Source organism: Notothenia rossii, assembly GCF_949606895.1.
Source record: "Notothenia rossii genome assembly, chromosome: 2".
NCBI classification, from domain to species: domain Eukaryota; kingdom Metazoa; phylum Chordata; class Actinopteri; order Perciformes; family Nototheniidae; genus Notothenia; species Notothenia rossii.
In genome coordinates, this window is record NC_136904.1 from 18,771,124 (window position 1) to 18,782,681 (window position 11,558).

An 11,558-nucleotide genomic window follows, 5' to 3' on the forward strand; every position below is an offset into this window, starting at 1 on the left:
TGTTAATGCAGCATTTCAACAACAACTTCAAGCATTAAAAGGGTCTCTTTGGAAATCTCCCAAAAAAAATATTGATATCTTTCCAAATCATTTTAAGAAAGGCTATTTAAGTGAGACAGAGGAAATGTACCAGACATCATCTGTTATCTCCCCAGAGTCTCCCCAAGCTTTGAGTAATGCTCTCTCAACCTTAAGTGTTCTCGTGTCTGATGTACAGTGTATACAGTAACTTAAAATAAATGTCAACTGTACGTTTCTATGACATAACCCCCTTCATAAAATAAAGTGCAAGTTAGAATTGCGTATACATAGTGGGCTTGGCCCTCAAACGGTTTCGTCTAAACTTTTGAGGACCAAAGTGCCATGAGTCATCCAAAGCATGCTGCTAATCAACTTGTCACAGGCTAAGAATGGTTGTTGAATTGTAAGGATATTATAGTTTCATTTTATCATCACAGGTACTCTTTGGCCCTTTTCAAAATGAAGTTAAATGTGATTACTGAGAACTCAGCATGCTTGGATTCTGTCTAATGCTCGGTCCATTTTAATCATACTGGGAGTTCATGGCATCAGACTTCACTGCATCCGCTATGAAGCTGAGTTCATTGCACAGCGTATCGTGTCTGTAGGCCATGCGGATCTGCGCGACGTTGCTCCTGCGGATATCGTTCCCTTCAGGTCCGTCTTTCAGATAGTTCACTCCTAAGAAGTGGCACTTATCCTGCAAACAAACAAGATCAATTAGTGGGATACAAATGGGATCAATGTAGAAGAAAATGTGATAAAGCAGAAAAAAGAACGAGAGTGGAAGTGTCCTTACCTGGTGAGACAGTCCACTTTGCAGCACACTGTTTCTGGCTATCTCACAGACATCACAGGTGCTGAGCTTCCAGAGCTGAGCTGCAATAGCGTACTCTTCCATCAGTGGTTCCTAAAACAAGACACCCAGACAATGCATAACAATGCAGAACTATAGCAATACTGATCTATAAACATTGTATTTCCAGTGTATCAGTTTCTCTTTACCTTGGTGTAGTGGAACTGCATGGGGTCGTCTGTGGACAGAGACACACACAGGCCTTTGTGCAGAAACTCTCGGAGAGGATTTTTGGAGTATTCCAGGAACAGGCTGTTGTTGCTGAGTGGTGACATTGCAATTGGCACCTGGGCCAGGTAGTAAAGGTACTGCAGCACCGGGCTCTGAGGGAACATTCAGTTTAAACAATAGATAAATAAAAACAAATACACAGAGTGGCAGGCATCCATACAACATGAGACAGGTAACATGAAGCCAATGTTGCTTGTTCTAGACAAATACAAATAAGAGACTTAAAGCAACATTTTTGAGATGTTCAACCTTTTAATCAATCAGTGGAGTTGATCCCACCCTTTTTTCAGGAACATACTGTCCATCAACCAGAAATGAACACATACTTCTATCTTTCTCTCCTACAGTTCTCAGATTCTCAGTTGTTCTGTTATGAAACACGAACTGAAAAAAATGTGGTCCCAGACTAACAAACAGTGACAAGATTGAGGTTGATTTCAGTATTGGTTACGTTGCCTTTTGGTGTAGAGATAAGAGTAATCGAATGAAACACTCTACAGCGTTCTCACATTGTCTGTGCTATTTTGGTCTACTGTAATGTATTTTGAACATGGACCAAAGCATAGAGGCCCGCCTCATTATTGATCTTTGCAGAGCTGGTCTCACACAGCAGCAGCCCCTTGTTATCCTCTCTCTGCTCTGAGAAGGATTATTCTTGCATTTTTATACATTCTTCAGAAAGCATCCTGAATTTCCTTTCAACAAATCTGAAGTACCTTCTTCAAGTTGAGTCCATGTGAGATGTTGTCTGACGTGAGGAAGGCAGAGACCAGGTGAGTGATCGATCCAGCTTCTCCGCAGTGAGGGCGGAACTGGAAGGTACTCAGTCCTCGCTCTCTGTAGAGGACACAATGGACGATCAATATAAGAGCGAATTATAGAGCAGTGTCTTATAATGCTCATTCTTCATCATACTGAATATTTATAGATATCGGCTGTAATGCATATTGTGATGTTATCCACTGGTGAACACTAATTAATACATTTACTGAACGTAGTACTTAGGTACATTACTTTACATTACACCACTAAAATCCAGGTACAGATTTTGTACAGAGAACTTATTAAAGGTATATTTTATAAAGTATATTTGAATGCTAATACTCAATTCAATGTGTACAATGATAATGATAATAATGCATTTTATTTATATAGTGCTTTTCGAGAAATTCAAAGACACTTTATAGAGCAAAAATTTATAAAAACATAATTAAAACAACACACTTAAAATATATAAAACACAACATTAATTACAGATTAAAAGCAGTTCTGAAGAGGTGAGATTTCATCTGTGATTTGAACGTATGTACCTTGTCCACCTTTGCTCTCATCAGCTATGAGTTTTTATTAGTTCAGTATTTTCCTTTCATTTATTCATTATGTCTTCCCAGTAGGATTTTCTCCATCAGTGTCCCTGCAATGGAATCTCCTTTATTGACGAAATATGTGTTATGTAAAAAAAAAAAAGGCCTTAGTGCTTACTTTCTGAGGTTGTTGAGAACCATGATGTTTGCGTACATGTGGAAGATGTAGTAGCTGTAGGGGGGGTTGTCATCTGTGGTCCAATCTTCAGGCTTTGGGCTCCTGAAGGAGAACATGTGATCGCTGTGTTTGGACTCATCGTCTACACTGTCAAAGCCTGACACCTGCACAGGAAATAGTACATGCATTTGGTACTGGAATGGTTTCATAACGTCTGATCCATGCATATTGTTTAATTATGTCACACATATTAGTTATTTGTCTCTTTATCTGATCATTCTTAACTATGAATATACTCATAATCATTTGTTACATCAAATATTGGCAAGAAGGTTAAACAAGAAGAACATCCAGACACTCCAAATAAGTGAGAATAATTCATAAAGAGGAAGGAAATATAAAAAATCCTTAATGTTGGTAACATTGTTCAAATGATCCACACATGATGGCTTGTTTTAATGATTATGCCACAATAATAAACTTTTTTAAAGTGCTACCTCATTGAAACTCGTTTTTATATTCTGTTATGTTCTCATGTTATAGAAAATCTCAAAACATCTTTGGCTGAGTAGATGTTGGTATGATTGACCCTTAAAAGAAAAACATCTTACATATTTGAGGAAGACATTGAGGTGTTTGTGCTTCTGTGGGTTAACAGTGGCCTCAAATAGAGGAAGGAATATGTTCTCCAGCATCTTGGAAAAATTAGTTACCAGCTTCTTCTCCTTAAAAATATCACTGAAACAAATGAAAACATTGTGTTATAATTTAGGAAAATGTCAAGATTTTTTAATTATAAGGCTGAATTGTGGTGTAGCACTCACTATATTCTGGGCACTTGAATGATCCACCTCATGTTTGGAGAGTACACTTTGTGGTTGATAAACCACTTGGACAGACTGTCCCACTCCTCTGGAGAGCGCCCGTAGATGGAAACACGTGGCTCTGCATGCTGGTACTTACTCTCCTCAAGGTCGTGGGCCACTTCCTGTTAAAGGTGATAAGTAGAGTGTGCTAGACAGTCTTTGCAAAAGTTGTTATTTAAAACATATGAGTACTATATATGATACCTTTATGATGCTTGCAAAATACTCTCCATTCATGTAGTTGTCTGTTTTCAGGAAGATTTCTCGTAGTTCACTGGCTCCCACTGGATTATACTTTGAATTGAATTTATCAAACCGGTGGAAGGTATGTCTCCCCTGTGAAGTTTAGAAATGACACAGCATAATTGTGAACCCAAAGTGTTTAGTCACGAAAAAGTAACAACAAATACTGGTATTTACCGGCACTGGCAGTGAAATTGTGTAACACAAGCATAGTGAGTGAAGGAATTGTAACTAGCAGAGGAGTTTTCGACAGTAGCATCATCAATTGTGTATAAAAACATTCTGACAAAATGTTTAAAAAGAAAATCCAGCCATTTCAAAATATTTAAAAGTAAACACAGAACAAAATTAGAATAAAATGCTAAAACATTGTGGAAATATCTGATTCTCTTACAGCATGTACATCCAGAGAGTCCACAGTAAGGTCATAGGGGTCCTTATTGAGACAGTGGAAAACCTGCTTGAGGGTCAACTTTTGTCCATCCTTTTCTAACACCACACGGTCAGAATCAGTCTTATATGTTTCCTGGATGAAGGTCAGCAGGTGTTTCTGAGACATGCAGGCAGCTGCATGAATATGCGTGTCCACCTGGGAGAAAAAAACAATGTTCAGTCTACTTGAGTCTAAGTTAAGTGTTTACAAACACACTTTTCTCACCTCCTTTTTCTTTTTAACAAGGTGATAGTATGTACTGAAAAGAAGCAATATTGGATTACAAAGAATATAAATCTAACCTTCCTAACATTGTAGAAATCTCTATGAGGCACACTTTTGAGTTCCTTTAGCTCAGCCATCTCATTGAGCATTTCATGGAGGTAGAACTTCGAGGTCAAGAAATTAAGTCGTCTGTGACAGTAGGTCTTTCTGTAAATGAGAGTGGGCTTCAATTGAATGAGTGTAACTCAGTAATGCTCACATAAGTGGCAACAACCAGTTTTACAACCAGGGCTGTTTATTCAACCAGCATAGCTGTAGCGTCTTTTTGTTTAGGAAACGTACGTGGGTCCATCTGCAATCATTGCCAGCACTTGACCAAGGTCTATGGCAAACGTCTCTAAGTCTGGGTAGGGTAGGTCATGGGGATGGTTTTCTCTCAGAGCCTCGGCATCGTCATACACATTAACTATCCCATCCTTCATCTTCAGCTCATAGTTCAGATTCTCCGGGATGTTCTCCATGCTGTACGGATCCTCCCCATCTTTTGGACATTGACACATATCTGGAGGCAACAACCTGTTTGTGTTATTGTTGTATAAAACAGAATAACGTTTTATTTACAATAATGCTATACACTCCAAACCTGGTAGGACGTCGTCTTCTTCGCTCCATTTGATGTTCTCAGTGCTGCGGAGGAACTTGGCTGTGGTTCTGCAGAATTTGTGATAGGCTAGCTTCGAGTATTTCTCACGAATAAGCAGAGCCTTAAACAGACTTTTGGCTGCCTGTTCATAATCCTCCACTGTTATCTGCAGGGGGAATGGACATGACACATTAATCAATTTCAAGTGTTTAATGTTCGCAAAATCATACATTTCTCTTACAGAGATGCACACATTTATGTTTTAAAGTACTTACTCCAGCACAGTAGTCCCCACTTATAGTGACCCTCTGGTATTCCGGGCTGTTTTCTTGCACCGATGAGCAGGTGGAGCTTGGGGTCATGTATGGCGTGACTGTCACTGACCGCGTCAAATCTGTATTCACTGGGATCTGCAGGGACATTGACTGGGAACGAATCATCTTCAAGCTTTGCCTTCTGCAAAATAAATGATATAGTTAATATAAGCTACTGTGGGTCTCCCCAAGTCATGATACATTTGTTCAAAGGATTTAATTTGTGACATTAATCTGAACAATAACAACATCCTCTGTGACTCAACAGCAGGGCCTACCTCTTAGTGCTCTCCTCCGACTGTTGCTCGGCCAGCTCCTTGAGCAGTTCATGCTCCTTTGCTTGCTGTAGGCCAATCGGGCAATCCTCAGGCACGGTGAATAGTGATAAGGCATCCTTGTGGTCTTCTTCCTTTAGCGCTGATGCATATACTTGCTCTGCTAGCATTTGTTTCACCTCATCTGCCTCACTCAGAGTGACCTTCGGGAATTGACGAGGCATGTCTGCAAGAAGGTAGAAGCTACAGTAAAATGGCTGCTGACAGTGACATGGAATCACAGGATACAAACAGGATCTGCCCCCTTCATCAGATCTTGCTATACTTGCTCTGACCAGTTTGTTCTGTTTTGTAAACAGCAAATCTACCTGTGTAAGGGTTTGGGTGCATGACATTCAACAACTTACTGCGGCACGGCATCCCCACCTGGAGAGCTCTGTGTGAATTGTTCATCATATCCTACAGGCTTAAAAGCGTTATATCAAGTTTTATTTTCTACACAACTCAAAATAAAAACCTTAAAGAATTGGGAATGTAATGTTAACATATCTCAACCAAATCATTTCAACCTAACTTGCACTATCTTCATAACAATATCTCAATGTGTTGATGATGGCCATTATTTGCTTATTCAGATATATTTTCTTCCTTTTATCTGTCGTTGCTTGTTGTACTTTTTATTCTTTGCCTTTTTAGTTTCTAAAATGTTTTTATATTAAGCAATGAGTCACTATGATTTAGGAAGGTGCCATACAACTATAATCATCAGCAAATTACAGTAATGGGGTACTGTTATGGAAACACTTATGTGTAATGTCAAAATAACACTGAAAGCATCTTAAATGTTGCAGCAGTACATTGACACATTGAAAATAACTCATGTCAGATAGTTCTATTAAAATCCCCAGATTCATCATGACCTCTGTATGAAAACCAGCCTTCCTGAGCTATTCTTTAAATGTAACTTTACAGTCACTAACTGCAAAATAAAAATAATAGTAGTAATTCTATCTAACCTATATCAACAGCATGGCTGTAAATACAGCTATTTTTAATAAAGCAGCTTATTTATTCCTGGATACACTACATCTGTTTACAGTCAGGCCCACAGACACATACAGTACAACCGCTATGCGAAACCGAGAACTGTCTATTTCTGCAAGAAGATAACCTAGGTGAACTGTGTATTATTGATATCCTTGGTGATACATGATAGCTCTGCTCATTGAAGTGCTTAGGAAACAACAGAGAAAGGCCATGCTGCATGGTGTAATATAAGCCAATGTTCCGCTCTACTATGGGTGCTTCAAGCTTATCATTCCGGACACACAACACTATCCTGACAACAGCTGAGCATCACCCGAGCTTTATGGCTCCACATCAACACTCTGCATGCATTGTGAAAGGGATAGGCTCTTAAAGCTCTATTGATCTGGAGATGATGGCCTTATCTATTATTAATTATCCTCTCATACACCCTGAAATAATTGCTGTGAAACAAATACTTGTATGTCTTTTTCTCACAGTCAGATGCCCTTTCAAGTGGGGTAATTCCTATGTTCCCAAGGTCCTATCCCCAGATTTATTTGGCACATGATGGGAACATAACAAATATATTCCTCAGCCCTGCATTCGCTTACTATGACATGGTGTATTGTGGGAACTTTTCCAAAGGGGGTTTCTGTTTCCCAGCAATGCTGACTCTCAATATAGAAGACTTATCAAATGGTTTGACTAATGGAATCACCAAAGTCAAACAATCAATCAATCAATCAATCAATCAATCTGTCCACCCATCCATCAATTAAATAATGCCATAAGTCAGGGTGGAACGGAAAGTGGAATATGATTATGTTTATCAGTAAATCTGCAAAATAGAAAATGTGTTGTCTATGAAACAGCTTGAAAGGAACTAGCTAATCAACAAAAACAGGATATACAGACAAACACTAGAAACAAAAAAAGTAATAACTTACTCGGTTTTCCACCAAATGTTACTAAAATATTTTTTATAAAAAGGCGGAGAAGATAATTTACCTATTTGTAAACACTCATCTCCGCACCTTTGACATAAATTAACCTAACCACATAGCCTAAAATCAGTGCGCGGCTAACGTTGGCTAAGCGAATCCTTTATTTGTGATGCTAACAAGCGTTAGTGATCGTTACTGCGCTAGCATCATAGACTGTATACGGCTAGCACGAACTTCCCTACACGTTTTAGCTTAGCTTTATCTTACCCCTATCAGTGATGTGTGGCCTCTGGTAAGTTCACTTCAATAGATCTGGCAGCTGTTCTGGGTTACATTAGTTGTCTAATGCTTGCCATAGATATGTAAAGCTATAACAGTTATTATTGTTAGCATAGCAAATATTTAACTTCGCACGTCCTGTTCTGTTACCATGACAACTATAAACGACGACATCAACGATGCTGATTGTAATAGTTTTTTTATTTTGTTCTTCTAAGGTTGTATTATTTATTCATACATGTATTCATTCATTTGTATTCATTCAAATTGCATTAATAATCTCTGAGAGATGTATCATAATAAGAATCCGTTTGAACATGTTTCACATAGGCCTACAATAAATTCGCTTTTTTTGTATTGTGAGTGAGATACATTTAAAGTAACTGAATTATAAAATGTATACAAAATACTATTGGACATAAGTTCAATATATCGGAATAAAACATGAGCTGTGCAGTTTTCAGAAATTATAATTCTATGCAGGAATGTGCAAAATGGCACAAGGATTGTGCAAAGGTTGACAGTACAAAGTATAACAAAAATGATGCAATGTACAGATAAAGTCCCAAAGAAGTGCGTGAATGTAATGCAAATCATTTAGGTATTTGCAAACTTGTTATTAATGAGTCCAAGCTGCTCTGCAGTCAGTGATCTCCCCAGCTCCACACATGCTGTCTAATTTTGTCACTGATCATCTCAGCTGCAGACTCCTTTCGGTTGACCATTTGCCTATAATAAAAGGTGATGTGCAGTAATGCAAAGAAAAGCAGACTTAATGTTTTGCCCATCATCTTGTATTGCATCTATATACCTTGAATGAGTTCTGCACTTACCTTCAGTGCCGCTCATAGTCATATCTGGGGGTGTTGTCGTTGTAGAGGGAATGACTGTACACATTTAGTGGCAATTTCATCTACCTGGGTCTGACCCAGTCAATCTATGAGTCTACAGAGGCATACAGTTATAGTTGTGTTGTCCTTACTGCACATCTCTCTCTATTTTAAGGAGCAAGTGGCCTTCTGTCGACAGAGCTACTAATCCTGAGACTAAGTCAATACAGGCTGCCAACAAAGAGAGGGCCACACTCAGAGTGGGCAGAGCCTGCTGCTTTCTGCTCTATTAATCTCTTGCTCTCTCTTTTACTGCCCCCCCCCCCCCCCACCCCCCTCCTTCCGACACAATCACACAAGAACTCAGTGTGCACACAAAGGGGAGAGTAAGGGAAAACTCTCTACCTCTGTGGCGAAGAGGCTTCAAAACCAGGTATTCGTCACATATGTCATTTTCATTCACTAAGTCATATGTTACGATCATTATTTTCTTTAGTGAACCTCCAGTAAACTGGGTCTGAAGTCTGAGAACATTCTCAGTTGCCCCTTCATATCTGTTATTCCCTTTTTTATTTGCTCTGTTTTGTCTAGGCTCTGACATCCAAAAAAACAAACAAATCCAGTTTGGATTTCCTGGCAAAAGTCTTTCTAAAAGGAAACAATTGCCCTCAGAATGTATTATGCTACTTTACACTCTCAGATTACTAATCCAATTTGTGTGAAAGCAAAGATAACCTCTAATGTGTTATTTTTACATGATACAGAGCTGCAAAATGAATTTTATTTATATTTCTATACTTGCTCCCTAGCTATTTATTAGTGGCCTGTGGCCAGACTGATTGTTTACCTAAATGGTGAGAACAATATTTTAGCATTTTAGTTCTTGTGTTGTTTAACCAGCAGAGTAATAATAATAATAATTATATATATGTATATATCCTTTATTTAACCAGGTAAAAGTCTCATTGAGATTAAAATGTATTTTTCAAGAGCGACCTTTCCAAGAGGGCAGCATGAACAATGTTACAACATCATAATAATAATAATAATAATAATAATAATAATAATAATGAATTGTCACTCCCAAACTTGGCACCCCAGTTACACAGGAAATAACAAATATTATCCAATATTCACAGGAGACTTTCTCTCATTGGACTAAGTGTCTGGTTTAGAAAAGATCGGATCAGATGGCTGAGAAATGCAGTTATAGTCTCTCTCTGCAGAAGGCGTTATTTGGCACTGATGTGGGAAGCATCTTAATGGTGCTCACTCTAAACAAAAGAAACGGCCATTACCCAACCACTCATCGCCCTACTGTATCTCAGACTCAGCTCTCTGTATTTTGCTGTCTTTATCTTGTCTTTTTTTTAATCTTTTCCCAGATACGTCACTGTTGTTAATGGCTGTACACCCAAGTTGGCTCTTTTTCAAAGTCATATCTGGAAGAAAAGTCAACAACATAAGAGAAAGCCATTTACATTACAGAGAGACAGGGATGAGACTAAGAAATTAAGGAAGCTCACTCTTTCCCAAGCAAGGACTTGACTCCTGCTGTAAAAGGGGCATGTCTCCTCTTCTCATCTTTCTCAGCGGCCAGGGCCTGGAGAAGAGTAAACACAAAAACAAAGGAATTCACCAATGAATGCAAAGCAGCACCCCTCACTCCTCTACAGTCGGACACATTTCCTGTAAGTCTAGATGCAGGGTTTTTAATTGCATTAATGAATATGTTTTTAATATTTATAGAAATAAACTAGTTACAACATTTATTTATGTATACATCATTTAGAATCAGTAATATTTGTTTATATCAATTTGACACTGATTCATTTTGTATTGTATAATAATTGTCATGTTACATTTTTCTATTATTGTTTTATACATCTGAAATAAATCGAATCAAATCAAATAAAAAAAATCTCACAGACAGTACAACAAAACTGCGTAAATTATTACTTAAACATTTGATTTGGTTAAATATAAGTTAAGAAAACAGACAAACCTAATGTAAGTGATATTTTCATTGTCAATCATCAGTGGTGACCCTAGAGACTAACATTATGTCAAATAAGCGTACTCACCTCCTGAGGCTCTGCTATCTCTCACGTCTGTATCAACTGTGCACATGTTCCTTTAAAGAAACATCCAAGTCATGCTGTGCTCTTGTTATGACTTGAGTAGATGAAATCTCATCCACCATCCTGCAGTGCTCATCACTCCACCCTTAACTCTTTCGTTGCCGCAACTTTTTACAACAATATCAGCCTAACAAATAAAGAGCTCAGCCATCATGGTGATTTGTTTCTCTTTCACTACTTTAGTATTACAATTATTGATGGATATAGAAGAAATTTTTTCGCAAATTGGTCAATATTTGAAATATAACTGTTTCCCTGTTATGTCTCTTCTTTCTTTGTGACTCATCTTGCCCTCTTGTGAATGTTCTGTGCATTTGCAGGACATTTAGCTAACACAAGACATGTTTTCCGACAGTTTTCGCTTGGATGTCTTATTTGTTTCAAACCGTAACACCTGGATTTATGCTGTGTCTCTTACTACAGTCTCTCATCTGAGATAGACCTTAACCTGTCAGTGTGCATCATCATGGCAAAAGTAAGTGTCTCTATATTTGCATACATGTATTCTATTTAAAATGCAAATAAATAAAAACTCAGACGGACAGATGAAATCACTTTCTGTGATATATTCGCAGAGCAGAATAATCAGTCTTGCAGTAAAGCATTCCTGAACTCCTCACACTGCCTCCGAAGAAGGCCCAGATTTACTTCTGCTGTCATGAGCAGCAGGGGCCCACTGTCACTGATTTAACCTGACTGAGTATGTGATTACGACGCTAATCCTGTCAGCTCAGGTTATCAGGGTA

The 11,558-nt window shown here is 38.3% G+C and overlaps 1 protein-coding gene across 4 annotated transcripts; it reads right to left on the bottom strand.

The window, feature by feature from the left end:
- Window positions 1-73: 73 nt before the first annotated feature.
- ampd3a (adenosine monophosphate deaminase 3a) lies at window positions 74-10,819 on the bottom strand. Of its 4 annotated transcripts, XM_079663213.1 has the most exons (16): window positions 10,756-10,819; window positions 10,198-10,274; window positions 5,593-5,815; window positions 5,276-5,456; window positions 5,001-5,166; window positions 4,700-4,919; window positions 4,435-4,564; window positions 4,094-4,288; window positions 3,661-3,792; window positions 3,415-3,578; window positions 3,202-3,328; window positions 2,591-2,754; window positions 1,825-1,945; window positions 1,027-1,200; window positions 821-931; window positions 74-721 (listed from the first exon to the last, which is right to left on the bottom strand). In XM_079663213.1, the coding sequence occupies exons 2-16, from the start codon at window positions 10,253-10,255 to the stop codon at window positions 545-547; spliced, it is 2,343 nt and encodes a 780-aa protein (XP_079519339.1). In that variant the 5' UTR covers window positions 10,256-10,274; window positions 10,756-10,819; the 3' UTR covers window positions 74-544. The 4 variants fall into 4 exon arrangements, with proteins under 4 accessions (XP_079519339.1, XP_079519338.1, XP_079519340.1 ...); XM_079663212.1 differs by lacking the exons at window positions 10,198-10,274; window positions 10,756-10,819 and adding an exon at window positions 8,675-8,881; XM_079663214.1 differs by lacking the exons at window positions 10,198-10,274; window positions 10,756-10,819 and adding an exon at window positions 7,830-7,984.
- Window positions 10,820-11,558: the final 739 nt, after the last annotated feature.

Bases quoted from the DNA above. Each gene is read 5' to 3' on its own strand.
- ampd3a (XM_079663212.1), bottom strand. From the start codon at position 8,738: ATGTGTACAGTCATTCCCTCTACAACGACAACACCCCCAGATATGACT. The intron at 2,755-3,201 runs GTAAGATGTTTT...TTTCCTGTGCAG, and splicing joins TCAATGTCTTCCTCAAATAT to GTGTCAGGCTTTGACAGTGT. The intron at 722-820 runs GTAAGGACACTT...GTTTGTTTGCAG, and splicing joins AAAGTGGACTGTCTCACCAG to GATAAGTGCCACTTCTTAGG.